This window comes from Schistocerca nitens, chromosome 3, assembly GCF_023898315.1.
Source record: "Schistocerca nitens isolate TAMUIC-IGC-003100 chromosome 3, iqSchNite1.1, whole genome shotgun sequence".
NCBI lineage: Eukaryota > Metazoa > Arthropoda > Insecta > Orthoptera > Acrididae > Schistocerca > Schistocerca nitens.
In genome coordinates, this window is record NC_064616.1 from 805219316 (window position 1) to 805243765 (window position 24450).

Sequence of the window (24450 nt, forward strand, 5' to 3'; positions counted from 1 at the left end):
AATTGTTCTGACAGGAAGTCTTTTTAATACGCCACACACAGAGTTCTGTCCCACACCTCAGAAGACTTGCAGTGAGAATATATCGATACAGAACGGTACTACTAACCTTAACAGCTAGCCAGTGACTGTTTCTTACAACAGCTAGCTAGTGAATAAGTTTGTGTAAAGCACAATTCAGAAACTGATCTATCACAGCAACACTGAAGGACTCATTCCTTTCCAAGTTATGAATAATCAATGTTTCAACTTGTATACATTGTAAATAAATGAGCTGAGCTAATGCTTTATTCATTTCAAAGACATCTGATGTGTTAAACTACTTTGTACACACAACACTTCCAAATGAAAGCATTACCACAATGAAGCTTCCTGTGAATTTAATTGAAGGAACCTGTTGACAGTACCCCAAGTACACAGCCAACAACTACTGGTTCAAGATGAAGATTACAGTGTGGCTTCACACAAAAGCATGATTGCGTACCACTGAAATGATGATAATATATGAAGATTTAATATATATGAATCAAGGCAGATAATAAATATATTTCAGTGTTGTTAATATATTGCAAATAACATTGACTTACACAACTGCACTTTTTTCCTGAACACTGAAAGCAAAATGTGTAAATTCTGAATATTCATGCGTGTACTTCAAAATTTCTCTTTCATCTGAAAAACACAATTGCAATATTTTTCAAGTAACTTACCACCTGGTCCATGTGTAACTGGTGGCCTTTTTGTGCTTGGCTCTACTGGATCTCGCTTTGCACCCTCAAAGTAACGATTCAGCAGACTTGCTCGAAGACTGTCACCCTGACAATCAGATGATAACTAATGTAAGCAACATGATGAGTTCCTATTGCAAAGCCATCAAGCTCTCAAAAGTGTTCAACATTTAAAAATTTATATCTTAACAGATTACATCTTGACAAATGATTTGAAAGAGATTTACACAAGCAACTGCTACAAAAACAATGGGTATAACAGCCTGTATCTCATGCATACTTTCAGCATTTATTCTATTGCAAGCGGCAAGTAGTTTGCTAGAACAAACAGTTAATAGTCATGAAACTGATTTCTGCAGATTAAGCATATGACATTAACAAACCATTATCTGTGGCATAAGTGCCCTTTTAGATACTGCAAAAAAATGTTATTTCTGAAGATTGACTCTAAACAGTGAATGAATATTTCAATTCAGAATATGCTGTTGTATTGACACTAACTAATACTGTTTGTCTTTTATGCAATAGTAAGAGATAAATATTCATGAATGGATCTTAAAATAAAGTCTAAATACTTGAAATTAATTAACTAACAAATTTGTTTGCATGGCCATCCTCCGTAGCAAGCAGAGAACTACTTGTTTTGTAAATAAAACTGCCTTTTCCTGCTGCAACTTAATTTATTTTTCCCATATGTGTTTCACTTTTTTCTTGCTCTAAGGCATCACCAGTGGGATCTATAACAATACTGTTTTGTTATTTTTAGATTATCAAACATTTCATGTCGCTATTTTTTTTTTTATGTACAAATGTAATTACTTACGAGTTGTTGTGATCTATGTTTCCTCTCATCTGGTCTGGAGGTCACACTACCACTTTATTACCGACATATATGCACAATTTTGAGTTCTGACTTTTTTTCTTGTTAACCATTTTTATCCTTTTTTGTGGTGTATTATTATTCTTTTGCCACTCGATATAACCATTTCTTTGGACACGGTGCTTTTAACAACGTAAATATTGTAACTTCAATACGTGTTTCCACCTCTTTTGTTTGTTTATCTACATGTTGCAAACCTAACGAAGTATATCTTCAAAACCAACTTCTATTCATAATGCTTATATCATATGTGTTTATAAGAGAGAGAGAGAGAGAGAGAGAGCTGAAGAGTGTGTGTGTGTGTGTGTGTGTGTGTGTGTGTGTGTGTGTGTGTGTGTGTGTGTGTGTGTGTGTGGCTCGAGTTGTAGGGAGTTGACTACGAATGTACTAGCTGCTAGCAAGTGGTTGAAAGCTTTGGCGACAGCTGACTTGGCTTTTTCGTTTCAATGTTCTGTGAAGGGGTTCTTGGATAAGTGAGTGTAAATATGTTGGGTGGTATTATTATTATATTGGATGGTATTATTATATTAATCCTCTTTGGGAACATTATTCTATTATTTTATCTTTTAGTGTAAACAATGAATTGTTTGTCCTTTCTGCTTTGGTTTTCTGTATGTTTTCTTCTCTAGTAGTTGGTTTGTGGTTATGTTCTCTTTGGTGTTCTGCAAATTTGGAGTGGTTTGTCCCATATTTCCAGGCTCTCGTGTGTTCTTTGTATTTGACATCAAATGTTCTACCTGTTTGCCCTATGTATCTTGCCTTCACAAGTGTTACACTGTAGTTGATATATACCTGCTTTCTGGTATATGTCTCTGTTTTATGTCAGTTTTGTGGTGTAATTTTGTATAGAATTGTCTGTAGTGTATGCTATGTTTGTTCCCTTTCTTTTGAAAATGTTGGTGATTTTAATTAATTAACATTTCTGTTGTTTGCAGTTCAAGTACGGTGAACACCTTACTAAGATACTACAAAATCCTGGGCAGAATACAAACAATGGAATGTGTAATGATACCCAGTACCATAGAGTGAGAGGGAGCGGAAAAGGTTACAAGTTGGAGGTAAGGCACGAGATGGAGACAGGGTTATGCAACCAGAGGGAGCTCACTCTGGTGCAGGCATGGATCACATATAGTAGTGAAAGATGAGATGCTACTGGGGACAGGATAAAAAAAAGGGCGGCAGTACAAATTAAAAATCACACACGTATTACACAAATCAAACCGAAGAGCTCAGAGTGATGTAGTGGTAAGTGAAGAACTGATGGAGGCTGAGAGGGAGAAGGGGTGAGGACAGGTTGAAATACCTATACTGTACAACTATGATGTAACATGAACAACACTTATTATATAAACTTTATTTATTTATTTAAGTCACCTATTTGTGTCCATCTGTATATAGGGGCTAATCTCAGGAAATGCTGTAGGAATTTTGATTTTGTTATCACTAATAGGTATATGGACTCGAGAGGAAGGTTTGTGTATATAATTCATAAATATTTCGTACAAATAGTCTGCATTATGATGAATTAAAGTTGTGAAAATGGTGCCATAGCCACCTAGTGAGCAGCCACCATAACTCGAGAGAGCAGCAGTGACTTGAGAGTGCAGCAAGGGTCACTAAATTCGCATCTGGTCTGGTGGTCTAGTGGTAGAGTGTGTGGCTGGAAATGAAAAGGTTGTGGGATCAAATCCTAGCTGTGTCTTTTTTTTTTTTTGCTTTGCCTTTTACCTTGCATTTCCTTTTCAATGATGTGATTTGCCAGAAACAAAACATAGCTAAGATTCCATGCTACACAGTAGTTCCCCTTTCGATGGTTGGATAACTGGTTACAGACCTGCAAGTCACTTATGCAGCATACAACTGATGGCAAGTGCTTTAAGACAACCGCACAGTGAAAAAACATGCAAATCCAAAACCTATAGCTTTCAATTCTTTATGCCTAAAGTAAAATGTTTTCCAAACATTTACTTCAGCAAGGGATGTAGGTTTGCTTCATTTATAGAAAGAAAGTTCTACAGTAGAGTAGCAAGTGACTCAGTTTTCAGCTTTCTGCTTTGCTCAGGTTAAATATAGGTGACTCACTGGGTGATGAGATAAAACACAGGTAAATGAATCTCCACAGCGGAGAAAGACATTTAGGGCTTTTAAAGATTATAAAGATATGGGCACGATCTTCTTAATGGAATTCAGAAATTTCTTGTGGATAAATGCACAAGATTTCAAAATACTTCTACATTTGTTTGAGGGATGTAGTTAAAAATATGATAATTTCAGACTGCCAATTTCTGCTTCCTTCAGATTAGCAATCACAGTAGTGAGTTGCCAAACTTTGAAGTATCATAACAAATATGACCAATAATGAAAAGAAAACCAGCTCGTTACCAAGCTGTGACATGAGAATAATAAGATATTTTTAACCTGCAGATTCCCTGCAATCGCTCGAGAACAATTGCACAGTGAAAAACATGTGAATCCAAAATATGTGGTGTTATACTTTTTATGTTAAAAGTTAAATATTTTCCATAATAATACTTCAGCAACTTTGCTTCATTTACATACAATACAGTCTTTCAACAGCACAGCAGATTACTCAGCTTCCAACATTCTGCTATCTTTGAATCAAACCTAGATGTGGACACAATTCTTTTCGTGGCACAGTAAGGAAGTCTGTCACAAAAGAGTTCACAACAAAGAATGCTCGGAAGGGAATGTGCCCAATTGAGAAGGCGGAAAGGCACGAAGTTAGCATGCTGGCAGAACAACAGCTACCAGTCTGTGTCCAGCCTTTGGTGATAATTTTGCTCACTCTTCCCTCCAGTTACTTCCACATTGAAGTATATTAAATGAGTCTCAGATGAAACTGGCATTTGCTATAATTACGTTGCCAAGAAGAGATTTTGTACAGCATACAATATGAAGAGCATGATTGCATTATTTTGGCCAGCACTGCCATCACAGCACAAACTCTTTGACTTCCACCAGGCAAAGTAACAGATTAGAATTGTAATATACTGATGAACCAGTGTTTTGCGACTTTTATTCAAGGTAATGTTTATTGAAATTACATGTGTTAGATACGCATCTTTGATCGGCATCACTTCACTAAAGTTAGGATCCTATTCATAATTCACAACTGTTCCGAATGATCCTAAAAGTGATGATGTTTCTTAATCAGTTAATTTTTTTCATTTGAACAATAATGCTATTTTCAAGTGCTCCACGTGTCCATCAAAATTAATACTTTCATTTAATACCAAATTATATTTAACTTTGCTTCAAAAAGTAATACAGAGTATATTTTATTTGCTATGCAAATTTGGGCCTGAAAAGTGTCTTGCAAAGTAGGCTGTGTGCCACACCAGTTTAAGGGCCACTCTAATGTTCTAGGTACTATGCATCAGTGAACACTTATTAAAAAGCAGTGTGTCTATATTTTACATGATCATTCACTTTAAAACTGTCTGTTGAAGATTGTGTAGTGGAGGATAATGGACTGACATTTCCCAGACTTTAGACAATGGGAACATTGTGAGACCCAAGTTTATAATCGGCACAAACAATGTTCTAATAACTTACAGCAAGGCAGCCAGATGACGTCGTCAACAACTGTCAATACTTCAACAGATGCACACTCTGTCAATAAAATTCTTCTGGGCTTGGAACCGCATTGTCAACTATAAAATTCCAACGTTTCGGCAACTATTACGAGACGCCTTCCTCAGGATGTATTGCTAACTGCTGAATGGGCACTAAGTTTGCTTACTTATATATTACGGAGGAGTGCTGTCATTGGATATGAGGGTGAGGAGGAAGGGTATTAGGTGTTCTTTCATCGGTCTTTGTATTGCATGTCATCTCTGGCGGAAATAGGCGTTTTCCATTGGAGTTTCCTTTACTGCTTACCATTGGTGGAAATCAGCATATAGGAAAATTGAGCAGTGACTGCTGCACAGCATTGTTTAATAATTGCCTAGTATCAACTAGGATGCATCAGCACTCTGAGTGCCCTCCACCGCTGTGGCCTACCGCACACCTGTTGCTTTGCAAGAGCTGTCCTTTCGCAAAGCTATCACTGCTGGCAGCCAAGACGCTGGGAGCCGGTACCCATCTGCTCTGTCCACGTTGTCAGGTTGCGTGGCTATTTCTATAGCCTGTCTGATCTTCCTCCTCAAGCTAAAAGGCTGTTTTGCCAGTATATGGGCCTCTCGAAATTCGATCTTCATCCTGCAAACTAGTGCCCATTCAGCAATTAGCAATACACCCTCGGGAAGGCGTCTTGTAATAGTCGCCGAAATGCTGGAATTTTATAGTTGACAATGCGGTCCCAAACCGAGAAGAATTTTATTGACTGTGACAAAGGCTGCTGAAGCCTACATTTGCAGATGCACACTCTGTCATTGCAGAGCAATTCTGGAAGGAGACCCCCTCTCCCCCCCCCCACCACACACACACACACACACACACAGGCTAAACACTTTTACTCCTCCCTTTGGTTGCATTCCATCCAGGATTTTCCAGCATTACATTTGTACCAAAGAACTCTTTCATAAGAATATCAATTACTGAATAACTACGGGTACTGTCTGAATGACACACAGAGATCATCTGATACCTTAGAAAAAAATCAGGTGTGCATCAGACAGATTTTCTTCTCGGTGAGTGCTATTAAAACTGGTAACACTCTACACAAGATCATTATGTCAGGTTTGCACCACCAAAACACATACACAGTCCTTCTCCCCCCCCCCTGCCCCCACCCCCCTCCATCACACACCTAAGCTACAAAAATGTATTTAACTTACCTTTTCACCATACTCTGGATCAATTGCCATCATTTCACGCAATGTTTTCAAAACTTTGACACACAGTTTTTCTTCTTTCTCTTCTAGTAATTTTTCTGTGTGTTTTATCAACCTAAAATTTGAGGCATCACAATTTTAAAAATCCAGAACAGAAACAAAATTTGAAATACTATTTTATACAGAAACTTTATCATGTTACACTGAATATAAAAAGAGACATAAAATCGGTTGCAGCCAATAGTTAAAGCTTATTTTTGGTACCACAGAAGTCAAAATGCATATTATAAATGTAGATGTGTAGTTATCATACTGTTTGTAACATACAAAATTAATGGACTGTTTTTATTTCTTCAAGTTCCATACAACCTTCAATAATTTTTTTTTTTAACTTGTAAACCATACAGTTTATATAAGTGTTTTTTTAACGTACAATAAGGCAGTGCACTTGATTTCTCACTTTTTCATCATATCATCTATGGCAACAGTGTACTTACACCTGCAGGTAACTTTAATCTCTTCATGAACCACCTTGAAGCTGTACTGGCCCATTAAACAACCAAAAACAAAGAAATAGTGGTTGCTGGTGACTTCAATGTAGATTTCCTTCAAGGCTCTCCCAATACAAACTTATTTGCATTAGTAACACTATCATTCAACTTAATTCCCACTGTAAAGTTCCCCACTAGGGTATCCAATTGCTCACAACCAACCATTGATAATATTTTTATAGAAAAGTCCAATGAACAAAATTATATTATGAAACCAAATGTGTTAAATCTGAGCTCAAGAGGGTAATCAATAAGCCAAAAATTGATTATTTTGGGATACTCCTCACAGACATTCACTAAAGTGACATTTACAGTGCTCATGGCACGAATAACAAATGTAGCACTTTTGCTCATAAAGTGCTTACCTTATTTGAACACTGTTTTTCCCCAAAAATAACCAAGGTTAGAGCAAAGTCTACAAAGAAGCCATGGATTACTCAAGGAATAGAGGTATCTTGTAAAACAAAAAGAAAACTATATCTGTCAATCCAAAACAGTTTTGATGTTGATGCCATAGTACACTACAAGAAATATTGCAAAATATTAAAGACTGTAATACGGACATCAAAGCAAATATATTACAATTATATCAGATAACAAAATAAAGACAAGACAGGATATAGTGAAGGAGGAGACTAGTACAAACAGACATGAAGAGGGACAAATAGCATTAAGAGTAAATGATACATTGATGACAAATTTGTATAGTGTTGCAGAACTTTTTAACAAACATTTTCTAACTGTTACTGAAGAGATGGGGATGTCAGGTTCTGTAGATGCTGTTATGGAATACCTCAGACCAAACATTTCAAGTAACTTCCATAATATGAATTTGACCATCACTACCCAAGCAAAAGTAATGTCCATCATAAAATCTTTAAAATCAAAAATATTTAGTGGGTATTATGAAATATCAACAAAGTTAATTAAAGAATGTGATTCTGAGTTAATCAACATATTAAGCTATCTGTGTAACCAGTCGTTTATCAGTGGAATATTTCCTGAATGGTTGAAATATGCTGAAGTTACGCCACTGTTTAAGAAGGGAGATAAAGAAATAGCATCAAATTTCCATCCAATTTCACTTTTGCCAACATTCTCAAAAAAATTAGAAAAGGTAATGGACAATTGGCTTTAAACCATCTTATCAAAAATAACATAATGTCAAAGTCACAGTTTGGATTTCTAAAGGGTTCTGATATTGAGAAGGCTATCTACACTTACAGTGAAAACGTACTTAATTCATTAGACAAAAAATTGCAGGCAACTGGTATATTTTGTGATCTGTCAAAGGCATTTGACTGTGTAAATCACAATATCCTTTTAAGTAAATTAGAATATTATGGTGTAACAGGAAATGCTGCAAAATGGTTCAAATCGTATATCTCTGGCAGGAAAAAAAAAGGCATTATTAGGAAAGAGAAATGTATTAAGCTATTAGGCATCATCCAACTGGGAACTAATTACACGTGGGGTCCCACAAGGTTCCATCTTAGGGCACTTAGTTCTTCTTGTGTATATCAATGACCTATCATCAGTAACATTACCGGATGCCAAGTTTGTTTTGTTTGTTGATGGTGCAAACATTGAAATAAATAGCAAATCAAGTGTAGTCTTAGAAAAATCGGCTAATAAAATATTTGTGGACATTAATCACTGGTTCCTAGCCAATTCTTTGTCACTAAACTTTGAAAAAACACACTACATGTAGTTCAGAACTTGTAAGGGACGTCCCACGAGTATATGCCTAACATACGATGACAAGCAGATAGGAGAAGTGGACAGTGTTAAATTCTTGGTATTACTGCTTGATAATAAATTCAACTGGGAGGAGCACACCACAGAACTGCTGAAGCATCTTAACAAATCTGTATATGCAATGCGAATTGTGTCAGACATAGGGGACATAAAAATGAAAAAGCTGGCGTACTATGCTTACTTTCATTCCATAATGTCATATGGGATTACTTTTTGGGGTACTTCATCAAACCAAGCTAAAGTTTTCTGGGCACAAAAACGTGCAATAAGATTTATATGTGGTGTGAACTCAAGAACATCCTGCAGAAGCCTGTTTAGGGATCTAGGGATACTAACAACTGCTTCCCAATATATTTATGCCCTTACTGAAATTTGTCACTAAAAATACATCACTTTTTCAAATAAACAGCTCAATTCATGGAATCAATACTAGAAATAAGAATAATCTTCACAAGGATTTACAGTCAGTTACTCTTGTACAAAAAGGTGTGCATTATTCAGGAACACAAATTTTCAATAACTTGACAGCAGCCATAAAAAGCTTAACAACCAATGAAATTCAGTTTAAGAGAAGCCTAAAGGATTTATTGGTGGCCAACTCCTTCTACTCCACTGATGAATTTCTCAGTAGAATCAATTGATTTTGTGTGTGTGTATGTGTGTGTGTGGGGGCGGGGGTGAGGGGGAGGGAGGGGGGGCAGGTGGGTGGGTGGGCGCGCATGTGTGTGTTTATGTACAATCTAACTTCTGCAAAACTTCAGTGCAGTAATGTGTTCAATGTAAATAAGTATTGTAGTAGTTCTATTATATGTTTATTACCTTATAAATAAATAAAACATTTTTTTAAATTTAGTAAATGAGTGTTTGTAAAATGATTCTTTCATATTGTGTTCATTAAAAAAATGATGATCATTCCACTTGGGACCTGTGGAAGGTACATTAGCTTATTTGTTTCAGTTGTAAATATTTGTCGTGTATTATTATTTTTCTGACATGTTCCACATCCTGGAGGACCTCCGCACTACGGATCAATTGGAATGAAAGTAAATCTAATCTAATCTACACTACTGGCCATTAAAATTGCTACACCATGAAGATGACGTGCTACAGACGCGAAATTTAACCGACAGAAAGAAGATGCTGTGATACGCAAATGATTAGCTTTTACGAGCATTCACACAAGGCTGGTGCCGGTGGTGACACCTACAACGTGCTGACATGAGGAAAGTTTCCAACCGATTTCTCATACACAAACAGCAGTTGACCAGTGTTGCCTGGTGAAACGTTGTTGTGACGCCTCGTGTAAGGAGGAGAAATGCATACCATCACGTTTCCGACTTTGATAAAGGTCGGATTGTAGCCTATTGTGATTGCGGTTTATCGTATCGCGACATTGCTGCTCGCTTTGGTCGAGATCCAATGACTGTTAGCAGAGTATGGAATCGGTGGGTTCAGGAGGGTAATACGAAACGCCATGCTGGATCCCAATGGCCTCGTATCACTAGCAGTCGAGATGACAGGCATCTTATCTGCATGGCTGTAATGGATCGTGCAGACACGTCTTGATCCCTGAGTCAACAAAAGGGGATGTTTGCAAGACAACAACCATCTGCACAAACAGCTTGACAACATTTGCAGCAGCATGGACTATCAGCTCGGAGACCGTGGCTGCGGTTACCCTTGACACTGCATCACAGACAGGAGCACCTGCGATGGTGTACTCAATGACGAACCTGGGTGCACAAATGGCAAAACATCATTTTTTTGGATGAATCCAGGTTCTGTTTACAGCATCATAATGGTCGCATCCGTGTTTGGCAACATCGTGGTGAACGCACATTGGAAGTGTGTATTCATCATCGCCATACTGGCGTATCACCCGGTGTGATGGTATGGGGTGCCGTTGGTTACCCGTCTCGGTCACCTCTTGTTCGCATTGACGGCACTTTGAACAGTGGACATTACGTTTCAGATGTGTTACGACCCGTGGCTCTACCCTTCATTCGATCCCTGCGAAACCCTACATTTCACTAGGATAATGCACGACCGCATGTTGCAGGTCCTGTACGGGCCTTTCTGGATACAGAAAATGTTCGACTGCTGCCCTGGCCAGCACATTCTCCAGATCTCTCACCAATTGAAAACGTCTGGTCAATGGTGGCCAAGCAACTGGCTCGTCACAATACGCCAGTCACTACTCTTGATGAACTGTGGTATCGTGTTGAAGTTGCATGGGCAGCTGTACCTGTATACGCCATCCAAGCTCTGTTTGACATAATGCCCAGGCGTATCAAGGCCGTTATTACGGCCGGAGGTGGTTGTTCTGGGTACCGATTTCTCAGGATCTATGCACCCAAATTGCGTGAAAATGTAATCACATGTTAGTTCTAGTATAATATATTTGTAAAATGAATACCTGTTTATCATCTGCATTTCTTCTTGGTGTAGCAATTTTAATGGCCAGTGGTGTACTTTACTCTGCATGTATGTAAATTTTTGTAATATTGCAAGCTTATAATCAGCTTGTAGACACTACATCACAAAGTAATCATAGATGTGGTTTTTATGATTCTTGTAGGAATGAATTGAGTACTGAGAGTGCCTCTGGTCATACCTGTGATTACTAATTTCACTTTTCATTCCTCATGTAGTACGAAAAATAACTTCGTAATATAACTTGCTATAGCAACATCTAACCACAATGCATGTGTGCAGGACATACTGTTAGGTTATGGGGTAGGTGGGAAATCCTTACACAACACTCAAAAGCTGTAGAAGAAATTACAAGATACAAATGACACTGTAAAGTCAGAAATAACGGAAATGAGATGCATTGATGAACAGTAAAAGTTGGTACCAACGCAAGAAAAAAACAGAAAAGAAAATAAGAAGAAAGATAATACACTCCTGGAAATGGAAAAAAGAACACATTGACACCGGTGTGTCAGACCCACCATACTTGCTCCGGACACTGCGAGAGGGCTGTACAAGCAATGATCACACGCACGGCACAGCGGACACACCAGGAACCGCGGTGTTGGCCGTCGAATGGCGCTAGCTGCGCAGCATTTGTGCACCGCCGCCGTCAGTGTCAGCCAGTTTGCCGTGGCATACGGAGCTCCATCGCAGTCTTTAACACTGGTAGCATGCCGCGACAGTGTGGACGTGAACCGTATGTGCAGTTGACGGACTTTGAGCGAGGGCGTATAGTGGGCATGCGGGAGGCCGGGTGGACGTACCGCCGAATTGCTCAACACGTGGGGCATGAGGTCTCCACAGTACATCGATGTTGTCGCCAGTGGTAGGCGGAAGGTGCACGTGCCCGTCGACCTGGGACCGGACCGCAGCGACGCACGGATGCACGCCAAGACCGTAGGATCCTACGCAGTGCCGTAGGGGACCGCACCGCCACTTCCCAGCAAATTAGGGACACTGTTGCTCCTGGGGTATCGGCGAGGACCATTCGCAACCGTCTCCATGAAGCTGGGCTACGGTCCCGCACACCGTTAGGCCGTCTTCCGCTCACGCCCCAACATCGTGCAGCCCGCCTCCAGTGGTGTCGCGACAGGCGTGAATGGAGGGACGAATGGAGACGTGTCGTCTTCAGCGATGAGAGTCACTTCTGCCTTGGTGCCAATGATGGTCATATGCGTGTTTGGCGCCGTGCAGGTGAGCGCCACAATCAGGACTGCATACGACCGAGGCACACAGGCCCAACACCCGGCATCATGGTGTGGGGAGCGATCTCCTACACTGGCCGTACACCACTGGTGATCGTCGAGGGGACACTGAATAGTGCACGGTACATCCAAACCGTCATCGAACCCATCGTTCTACCATTCCTAGACCGGCAAGGGAACTTGCTGTTCCAACAGGACAATGCACGTCCGCATGTATCCCGTGCCACCCAACGTGCTCTAGAAGGTGTAAGGCCAGCAAGATCTCTGGATCTGTCCCCCATTGAGCATGTTTGGGACTGGATGAAGCGTCGTCTCACGCGGTCTGCACGTCCAGCACGAACGCTGGTCCAACTGAGGCGCCAGGTGGAAATGGCATGGCAAGCCGTTCCACAGGACTACATCCAGCATCTCTACGATCGTCTCCATGGGAGAATAGCAGCCTGCATTGCTGCGAAAGGTGGGATATACACTGTACTAGTGCCGACATTGTGCATGCTCTGTTGCCTGTGTCTATGTGCCTGTGGTTCTGTCAGTGTGATCATGTGATGTATCTGACACCAGGAATGTGTCAATAAAGTTTCCCCTTCCTGGGACAATGAATTCACGGTGTTCTTATTTCAATTTCCAGGAGTGTAGATACACTGTGTAAAGGATGAGCCAGACAATAAGGGATTTTACTTTATTATATGAGCCTCCAACCGGTAACTTCATTTTTCCATCGCGGCCAAGCCACGGCCGGCAGTGTTAGCTGCCTGTAAATTCTTTCGTCCCACGGTCTAGTAACAGGAAGTCAGCACCGAGAAAGGGCACCTTGTTCACGCGCCTCTCTCGTGTGCTGACGAGGTAATGCCACCCCAGGCGTCGCTTAGCAGGCAACGCTCTGGAAAGTTCCATGCCGCCCGCACGGTTTGCTCGGTCCTGACCAATCAGGGTGGAGGGAGCCGCGTGGTGCGTCGAATATACCCGGCCGCCCGTCGCCGGGCTCGCTCTCTTGCATTCTTGCTCACCCGCGAGTCGGATGCGCGCCCTGTAGCACTGAACATCTCCCGCTTCTCCCGGTGCTGCGGCACTGTGGACTTAGTTTTGGCAGACAACCACTTTCGGTAGCTTCGCGAACAATGTTCGCCAAATTGTAAGCTCTGGCTCACCCTCACCTCCCTAGGCCTATGTATCCCCTTTTCATCATGCTTTATCCAATAAATGGCCTTTGTCTAAAAATTACCCTATTATTCCGCAACGCCCACCGCCTGCCCATACCCGCCATCCTGTACAACTGATTATGTGCATTCATTTTTTTTCATATTCACAACCATCAGTGCCAGGATCTGTTGAAATTTCTATTATATTTGACATTATATATGCTGTGAAACTGCCATATTTCCTGGCTGAAATCTGCTCTTTTTAGACACAATATGAAGCAAATAATAATCACAAAAATATAAAGAAAAAGCATACATTCCTACTCACTATAAAGAGGATACGTTGAGCTGCAAACAGGTACAATGAAAAGACTGTTACATAATTAACTTTTGGCCAAAGTCTTCTTCAGAAAAGGAAACACACACACACACACACACACACACACACACACACACACACACACACACTCTCTTCACACAAGAAAACACGCCATGCACACATGACTGCCATCTCCGGCAGCTCGGACCAGAATTGTATGTGCGAGGTGTGCTTGTGTGTGTGTGTGTGTGTGTGTGTGTTTGGTTTCTTTTCCCGAAGAAGGCTTTGGCCAAAAGATAATTATGTAAAAGTCTTTTCCTTGTGCCTGTCTGTAACTCAATGCATCATCTTTATGGTGAGTAACAATCTCTCTCTTGCCTTACATTGTTGATATAATAAACTGAAGTTTCCACTGTTTGAAATTGTAATCGCAGTTGAAGAGGTAGTGTGTGTTTTCCTAGATTTATGAAAGGTGTGTTGTGTAGTATCACTTGGCTGTCTAATAGCCAAGATGCAACCACATATCACAAATATGTGCTTACCAAGTAGAATATTTGACTGGAAGTACCCAACTGTTAGACTGGATACAAAATGTATAACAAAAATAAAGCTAACATTGGGTGTCCCCCCAAGGAAGCACAACAGGATTGCTGGTGTTTTCAGTACTCAATATTTATCAGATAGGGTCTGCAGCGCACACCAATTGTCCGCTGACAGATGAAAAAATCTTGTTTCTATGTAAGACCCAGATCAGAAGTTGATGTACCTGGACTCTAAAATGCTCCTTATGAACAACCCAAAAAAGTGTTAGTGTAATCTCCCTTAATCTTTTTGAACATTCTCTCTATAAAGGCAAAACATTTATCGACAAGTATAGAACTGATTAAGGCACCCTGCTGTCTTATCCTCAACTTACGATTCCTAGTGCATTTTCTTACTTAAACCTTGAATTGTGTCATCTCCTCTGACATTTTCCTTATTTATGTTGGAATCACCTTTTATCTTTAAGCAAACAAACAGTGGCCCAAAAAAGCTGGATTCACAGATATGTGGCAGATCTTAACTCCTTCCACTTCATCAAATTAAGAAGAATAAATTCTGATTGGTGAAAGTTGAAAACCGTATGTTTGGTCCTGCAATTGTATGTTGTTACTGGACCCACAACGATTTCAATCTATGCCCACGACAGAAGCTATCAGGCAGTTTGTGATCTATATTAGTTAGTATCTATAAAATTAACTTCCCCAGTAATTTTAATACCAGCTTCAGCGAAGCCACCCATGAAAATTGAATAACACAATAAGCATTTAACTGCATACAACCATTTATGTATAATGAGGTAAAAATGAAAGAGTTGACATAAAGTGAACAAAAATTCTTCTTTCTGGTTGAGAATAATGAAGTATTTAGAAATAAAGAGTCGACTCACCAAAAGGCAGAAGCATTGTGTCACCAACAGACACACAAACAAAAGGTACAGAGCTTTGCTAGCAGTCGGAATGAAATTCCTTTCTCAAGCTGTAGGAGAAAGTTGCACATGCACATGTACCTGAACCTTCACACACACACACACACACACACACACACACACACACATACACATAATACTGGGTTGGGCGACAGTGTGTTACCTTAGGTGTAGGCCAGGGTGGTTACAGGAGCAAAGGATGTGCCGCAAGGATAGCTGCCAACTGCGCAGCTCAGAAAAGCTGGTTCTGGTGGGGAAGATCCAGATGTCACGGGTTGTGGAGCAGCCACTGAAATCTTGCATGTTGTGCTCTGCTGCATGTTGTGCCACTGTGTGGTCCACATCGTTTTTGGCAACAGTCTGGCGGTTGCTATTTATTCTGGTTGACAGCTGTTTGGATGTCATCCCAATGCAAAACACTGTGCAGTGGCTGCAGCAGAGCTGGTATATAACATGGCTCGTTTCACATGTGGTCCGGTATCCAATGGGGTAGGATAAGCCTGTGATGGGACTGGAGTAGGAGGTGCTGGGTGGATGATTAGGGCAGCTCTTGCATCTGGGTCTTCCACAATGGTATGATCCCTGTGGCAAGGGATTATGAGTGGGAATGGCACGGGGATGGACTAGGATGTTGAGGAGGTTGGGTGGGCGGCAGAACACCACTTTGGGAGGGGATGGAAGTACCTTGAGTAGGATGTCCCTCATTTCAGGGCATGACTATGGATAATCAAAGTTCTGACAAAGGACATGGGCCAGTCATTCCAGCCCTGGGTGGTATTGGGTGACAAGGGGGTCATTTCTTTGTGGCTGGTTCTTGGGATGGATGTGAGAATCAGGTGTGCGTGGGGATACGGCATGGGATATCTGTCTCTGTATTAGGTCTGGGGGGTATTGCCTGTCTGCAAAAGGCCTTTGTGAGGCCTTCAGCATACTGGGCGAGGGAGTTCTCATCACTGCAGATGCATCTGCCACTGGTGGCCTGGCTGTATGGGAGGATTTTTTGGTGTGGAAGGGGTGGCAGCTGACAAAGTACAGGTACTGTTGGTGAATGGCGGGTCTGATGTGGGCTGAGGTGTTAAAGGAGTCATCTGAGAGGAGGAGATGGACATCCAGAAAGGTGGCACAGTGGGTGGAGGTTGGGTTGTTCGGGGAAGGAGACCAGGCAGCGACGTCATCGGTCTCACTGGATTAGGGAAGGACGGGGTAGGAAGTCGGCCAGGCCCTTTCAAAGGAACCATCCCGGCATTTGCCTGGAGCGATTTAGGGAAATCATGGAAAACCTAAATCAGGATGGCCAGACGCGGGATTGAACTGTCGTCCTCCCGAATGCGAGTCCAGTGTGCTAGCCACTGCACCATCTCGCTCGGTAAATGGGTGGAGAAGGACTAAGTGAAGTGGGTGGGAGAGAATGTGTGTTTGTGTGTACATTTCTCCGACAGCTTGAGAAAGGAATTTCATTCCAAAAGCTGGCAAAGGTCTGTACCTTTTGTTTGTGGGTCTGTTGACATTGCAGCACTTCTGCCTTTCGGTGAGTCATCTCTTTATTCCTAAATAATTCAAAAATTCTTGTTTCTTATGTTGGTATGGAGACAGTAGGATATTTTCTCTAGTGTCATATCTACTGTATTAAGTGCACTCAAGAAGGAAAAAGAGACTGCAGTAGGGACCATTTCACTCCAGCTAAGTTGTTCGGTAGGGGCACTTGAGTACTTTATGTTACAGCTGTTTTGCACTGCATCACATAGCTCAAAATTGAACATCAGTTCTGAGTTCAAAATCTACAGGTAACACAATGTAAAGGTTGGAGCAGTTACAGAGTTGAAGTAATATTTGCCATTCTCCACAGAGCTCTTGTTGAATACTACATGGAACAGGTATTGTAGTATATCCATACACGATGAAAACTGAATAACTCTACATTTGTACAAAACTGGTGATTTCAGAATCTTTGGCAAGCAATTATTGTTTGATACCTTCTAATAAAGCCACCATTCTCACATCGCTTCCTAGCTTCAGTATCTGCAGGAAACAGCAGTTCTGGTCTATAAAGAATATCAACTAGAAGTGATAACTCTGACTGAACCAGTGGTTTCAATTGATCTTCTAAAAGCGACACAATGTCTTGTAGCCCTTCTATAATGCTACGATCGAGCCGCATTAGCTGAAACAAAGTCAAACAATTACTCGAGGGGAAAAAAGAACTTTTCAATCTATGGATAACAACATCATATAGTGAAAATCAAACTACTAAACTATAATTCATAATTATTATTCTCTCTGGTACCTGAGACTGTGAACGTTCCATTTTTGGTGTTTTTGCAGCCTGTAACCATTTGCTAGTCTGTCTCGATAACATTGCTGCTTTGTTGAACATGGACAAAACTTGGCTTTCAAGGTCAGATGGTATAGCTATTCCTCTTCCTTTAGCTGTAGAAAAGAAGATTCAGGTTTCAGGTATTGTCTTGACAAAAATGAATAATTTCTTACCTTCATGGAAGATTTTATCAGTGAGGTAGATTCTGAAACTACAGTTTTTTGCTATCAAATCTGATAGTAAGAGAATACAATTACTGTTTAATTTTTCATCAAAAATAGAGTCATTAGAACTGGAATTCCTTGATGAACACATCTGAAGTAGTTTTTAAAGAGGCAACACAAAGACAGTTCAATATTGACACTGTCATGTATGTGACTAGTGTTCACTAAGTGATCATGATCAAGAAGATGTTTACAGAAGCAACAATCAACTTCTTTGCTGCCAGCACTGAGTGAAATAGACATTAAATCTAGTTTACCTAAACATACAATGAAGAGCCAAAGAAACTTGTACACCTGCCTAATATCGTGTAGGGACCCCGTGAACACATTTGCTGCAACACGACATGGCATGGACTCGACCAATGTCTGAAGTAGTGCTGGAGTGAACTGACACCTGCAGAGCTGTCTACAAATCCGTTAGAGTATGAGGGGGTGGAGATCTCTTCTGAACAGCATGTTGCACGGCATCCTAGATATGCTCAATAATGTTCATGTCTGGGGAGTTTGGTGGCCAGTGGAACTGTTTAAACTCAGACAAGTGTTCCTGGAGCGACTCTGTAGCAATTCTGGATGTGTGGTGTGTTGCATTGTCCTGCAGCATTGTCCAAGTCTGTCAGAATGCACATGAATGGATGCTGGTAATCAGTCAGGATGCTTACGTACATGTCACCTGTCGGAGTCGTATATAGACATATCAGATGCCCCATAGCACTCCAACTACACATGCCCCACACCATAACAGAGCCTCCACTAGCTCGAACAGTCCCTGCTGACATGCACAGTCGATGGATTCAAGAGGCGAAGCATAAAGCCTCGTGTCGTGCAGTCATCAATAATACACGAATGTGTCTTTGGCTCCGAAAGCCCATATCACTGATGTTTCACTGAATGGCTCACACGCTGACACTTTTTGATGGCCCAGCATTGAAATCTGCAGCAATTTGCGAAAGTGTTGCACTTCTGTCATACTTAATGATTCTTTTCAGTCATCGATGGTCCAGTTCTTGCAGGACATTTTTCCGGCCGCAGCAACATCAGAGATTTGATGTTTTACTGGGTTCCTGATATTAATGGTACACTTGTGGAATGGCTGTATGGGGATCCACTTCATCGCTACCTCAGAGATGCTACGTGCCATCACTCGTGCACCGACTGTAACACACTCACTTAAGTCTTGACCACTTGCCATTGTAGCAGCAGTAACTGATCTAACTGCGCCAGACACTTGTTGTCTTATGTAGGCATTGCCAGTCGCAGTGCTGTATTTTGCCTGTTTACATCTCTCTATAATTGAATACGCATGCATATACCAATTTCTTCGGCATTTCAGTGTATGATTCCAACAGCAAAAACTCCATCAAATACTGCTGCATCTGGAGATACCATACAAGACAGTAAAGAACAGAATAACAGTTTTCTGAATGTCCAAATTATATATCTTGTAAACATCATCGTAACATCCAAGTTTTATGTCCTGTAAATGTCACCATATAAAATCTATACATATGAATGTGCAGTATTTTACACCAAGAGTCCAGTATAGTACAACTTAATACTGAAAATGTCCTTCTGCTTGCTTTATAAAATATAAGATCATACGATAACAATAAAAACTGTAATACTGAAAATTTCTGTTACGGAGAGAGGTGTGTCACCAATAGTTATCAAAAGTATGTCATGCTAAATGACAATTTGTACAGTGACCATAGAAGTTAATTATTTCCTGAATATTATCACAGATAATTATTTTCTATTATGGCAGCACAACTCTGATATGTATTCTACTTTTTGCTGCAGTGGTAACGACTGGACACTGAAAACAAAATATCCTAATGAATAGCAAATAGTCAATATAGTAGATGCTTACCATCTGTAGTCTGGTTCCAGAACAGTAATACTACAAATGCTACATGTAACTGAACTATTCCTTGGGCATCCATTTATGTCCATATTACAATTCTGGTATCTGTATATGCTGAAACTGTGGTGTTTACTGGTGCCACTTTCATTATTTTTTGTTCTCCATTTTATTACCATCTACTCCAAGTTTTTTTAAGTGCTGCAACACTTTCCTCTAGCTATTTTCTTATGTACATGGAGTGTGTCCATATTGCTTATCATCAATTCTGTCTTTCTCATCTTTCTCATTTCTAACAACGAATTATTTATACCAATCATTCCTTTAAATGTATCTGGTAAAATGAAGTAACTGTGCTCACTTAACAACCATGATGTTGCTCCACTACATCTTTCTTCCTCATCTTAATTTTAAATCTACAATGCAGATGGGTATAATATAACATGGGGAAACAAAATTTAGTAACTGGTAGAAATAACAATATTAAGACTTAGTTTATACTGAGTACTTTGCTAAACATAAGGAATGATAGTAATACATTGACTATACTACTTTGTATAGAAGTATTATGATGCCCACAACTGTCTATAACAGAGGTTCTTACCCACTTCTGACAAAGTACGAATGCAATTTTCAACATTAAATCTCTGTGCTGCATTCAGCCATGTGCACTGAGATATCCGGAATGCTGCTTGAAGAAGCTGCACAAAAATAGGTTGTCTTGTCTGCAAGTAAAATAAGCCAAATATATTTCTTGGCAATTTTTTGACAGCAAGCACATTTTATATTGTAATGTGAGGTCAAGCCAAGAACACATTACAAAAATTGACAGCTGAAGTTAAGATTATATAAAACTATTTACCTGAACAGTTGTACTCTGGTCTGAAAATGGAGTGTTAAAAAAAGTTGTTATAATGTTCATAACACTGTTGATGACATAGTTTTCCAAAGCTGTATCAGCATGTTTTCGATCATGTGTTGAATTTGCAACAATTCCCATATCGACCAGGAAGCTCTTCTCAAAAAGAGACCACATGTGGTTGGATGTATAAATTTCCTTCATCTCAACTTCTGTATCAATATAGCAATGGTTTAAGAAGTTAATATATGCTTCCTTTACCTGAAAAGTATACAATAAATTGTTAGTCTTAGTTTATAAATGAGGATTATGAAAACAAATTATTTCCCCCAACTTTTATGTTTTTTAGGGGTGTTGAGTAAACAACAATTTGCATTAACCACAGGCTGAAATCTACTTATAATGAGTACAGTCTCCTAGATTAAATATGCCTTATCCGGAATAAATAAACAGCAATGAGAATTTTATGAAAACAATACTGGAACATTATGAAAACTCATTGCATTCAATAGTGACATGTTCCTAACAATTAATAGCAAGTTTTTTTATTCAAGGATGTCAGAATCTTTGAAGAGGCTCTGCTCACATCTGAAGAGTAATGTGAAATTGGGAATAATTCACCATCCTGAATTTGTATTTGTTAATCCCATTCTTGGATTCTACTTACTGATATTTACAGAAAACTGAAGCCACCACTATCGTACTGATGAAGCTACTTTCAGCTTCCATCTATATAAGCAGTATTACAATGCTTTCATTACTGTGTTAGTATTGCTTAAAGTGATAAGAAATGCAGTTCATTTTTGTGGAAGGTTAAAGAGAATGTTATACTGTTCTATTAAATTGCTAAGCCACTTAATTTTATATGTCTAATATGAATATTAACTAATCTTTATCAGTAATTAGTAATGCGAGGAACTCAAGGGTGTTTAGTTTAACATGTCAATATTTACGAAGGATTTGAGCAGAAGTACAAGAACTTAATAAGGCAGGAAATACTAATCAGGGCACCCAGACTGAATACCTTCTCTAAAGGAATCAACATGGGTTACACAAGCAGAGTCAATTGACTAAGCTTGCTTCATTTCTTCAAAGATTTATAATGAAGCAGATAATGGTGCACAAGTTGACAAGTGTTCTCTAATTTCCAGTTCCACACTGCTGCCAAGTGAATAGCATATGAACATTTGGAATATTCGGCCTGCTAAGTAACTGTATTGAAGACATCTTACAATGTAATTTTCTGTATGTCATTCTCCAGTGGGAGAAATCATCAGATTTGAAAGTAATTTCAGTGAAGCCCAAGAAATTCTAATAGGATCACCACTAATTACAATACATATAAATGATGTGGTGCATTGTGTTGGGACCCACACGAGGCTGCTGTAGAAAGTGCAATTGTTTATGAGGGAGTTGCAATGCCAGAAAATTGTAGTGCAAAGACGACCTGCAAAGGATCAGTGATTGGAGAAGAGATTGGCAGCTGAAGCTCACTATAAACAAATTTAACACATTGTGTAGACATAGGTAAAAAGACTCATTATCGATTCATACAACCATTGGTGATCAGTGAATGATCTGAGTCAGACCAGTAAAATATTGAAGGGCACACATTGATGACAATTTAAGGTGGAAATATTACATAAAACTAGTTGCAGGAAAGGCAGATTCTGGGCTGAGATTCATTAAAAGAATCCTAAGTAAATGTAATTTATCTATGAAGGAGGTAATTCACTCAACAAACATTCAAACAATAATTCTTAAGTACTGATTGTCATTCTAAATATGGCAATGGAAAATCATTGATGGAACATAAATAATGGAAGGAGTAAAGATAACAAATCACCATAAAGCTGATGCCTTATGGGATCAACAGGGACACAAACAAGACTGAACATTTTAATACTCTTTTGAACGATGGTGACCTTCTGAGATGATTAGTACACAATTTGAAAATAAAATTCTGTTACAGATCTTAGAGAAAATCCTAAAAAGATTTGATCTTATGTTAAATTAGTAAAAAAAAAAAAAGCCATCTCTCAAGACATTAGCAGACACTAATGGCATCATAATGGAGGATTCCAGAAAGGGTGTGTGGTGCAAGTCATTCTATTTGATGCTGCTTTGACAATTTGCAAGTCAATGAAGTTCAAATGGAATGCTGGGGACAGAAGAGAAGGCAGAAATACCTCATTCTTTTCTGCAAAATCATTTCACTGAGGAATATCATGCTGCAGTTACTGCTTCCAACTGTCACTAGAACATCAAGAATGATACATGTCGAAATAAGTGAATGTGGGATAGAAAATAAACCAAAACAAATTATTCGAGAAAAGGCAACTGGAAAATGTGCAGATCATTCCCATTTTACAAACACTAAAAGTCTCCTCTGTAGAAATCAACATGATTTCTGCAAACAGTGAATCCCAGTTCATTTTCTTCCATCATTAGATCCAGAAGGCTGTAAATACCAAGAGCCCAGGTTGATGCTATGTTCCTTGACTTCTGGAAGGTGTTTAATACAGTTCTTCAGTGTTGCCTACTGAACAAAACAGGAGTAGATGAAATAACAAACATGCTTCATAATTGGACTGAAGAGTTCCAAGAAAATTTATTTCTAACAGAGAAAAATCTTCAGATGTACCCTGAGGGACTGTTACAGGGCCATTACCATTCACAGTATACATAAAATGACCTTATGGATAACATCAGAAGGCTCCATGTGGCTGCTCGTGGATGATCTTGCTGTATACAGAGAACTCACAATGATAGAAAATTGCAGCAAAATGCAGCAAGAGTTACAGAGGATCAACATATTTTAGAGGGATTCAGTTCACCCTCAAACTAAGCAAATGTAACATATTTTGTAAAAACAGGCAGAAAGACCAGTTATTCTATGATCACACAATTGCTGAACAATCTCTGGAGCAGTCAAATTCATTAAACATCCAGACTTAAGTGTATGGATCAATCTGAAGTGGAATAATAACATAAAACTAGTTGTAGGTAAGCCAGACATGAAACTGAAATTAATTGGAAGAATCATGAGGAAGTGTAGTCAACCCACACAGGAGGTAGCTTAAAAACCTTCCTTTCATTGAATATAGCTTTTTGTTCTACAACCTGTACTAAATAGGACAGAAAGACAAAATAGAGAAAATCCAAAAGAAATGCAATGCTTTCCACCACAGGTCCACTTAATAAGCATGAAAGTATCATGGAGATGCTCTATACAACTCCAGTGGTAGACAACACAAGACAGGCATTTTGCATCATGATGTATTGCACTGTAAAACTTCCAAATGCACACCACAAATGTGTTCAACCATCTTCAACAGCAGGTAATACATGTGGTGTTGTGCATCACTGACAGACCTAATGTTAAAATACAATAAGCACATGTTACATGAATATGTGTTTCATAGAATAACCAGGAGTGTACAAAAGAAAATCAAACAATGGAAAATCCAGGACAGAATGATGACAATATTACTAAAAGGGTAGATTAAATCAAGCAATGGAAATCCACGATGTAATATGACAATATTATGAAAAAGATAGTTGCTATGCACCATATAGCGGAGATGCTAAGTCGCGGAGATGCTAAGTTGCAGAGAGACACAACAAAATTGGTATACAAGTAAGCTTTCAGCCAGAAAGCATTCTTCTGAATGAGAAAACACACACACACACACACACACACACACACACACACACACACTGGCACCCAGAAACAGTGGTTATGTCTGTGAGAGTTGCATTTGTGTGTGTGTGTGTGTGTGTGTGTGTGTGTGTGTTGTCCAATTCAGAAGAAGGATTTTTGGCCAAAAGCTTATTGTTTAGCAGTCTTCTTCTTGTGCCTGTCTGTGAAGCAAC

General features: G+C 39.6%; 1 protein-coding gene across 1 annotated transcript in view; it reads right to left on the minus strand.

Moving 5' to 3' along the window:
- Positions 1–24450, minus strand: part of LOC126248830 (inositol 1,4,5-trisphosphate receptor) — a 367806-nt gene that overhangs the window by 139465 nt on the left and 203891 nt on the right. The window contains exons 26-31 of the mRNA XM_049950243.1: positions 20578–20835; positions 20320–20440; positions 17604–17746; positions 17293–17480; positions 6408–6519; positions 708–813 (exon numbers count right to left, since the gene is read on the minus strand). Coding sequence (XP_049806200.1) covers positions 708–813; positions 6408–6519; positions 17293–17480; positions 17604–17746; positions 20320–20440; positions 20578–20835 — 928 coding nt within the window. The remainder of the gene's footprint in view (positions 1–707; positions 814–6407; positions 6520–17292; positions 17481–17603; positions 17747–20319; positions 20441–20577; positions 20836–24450) is intronic.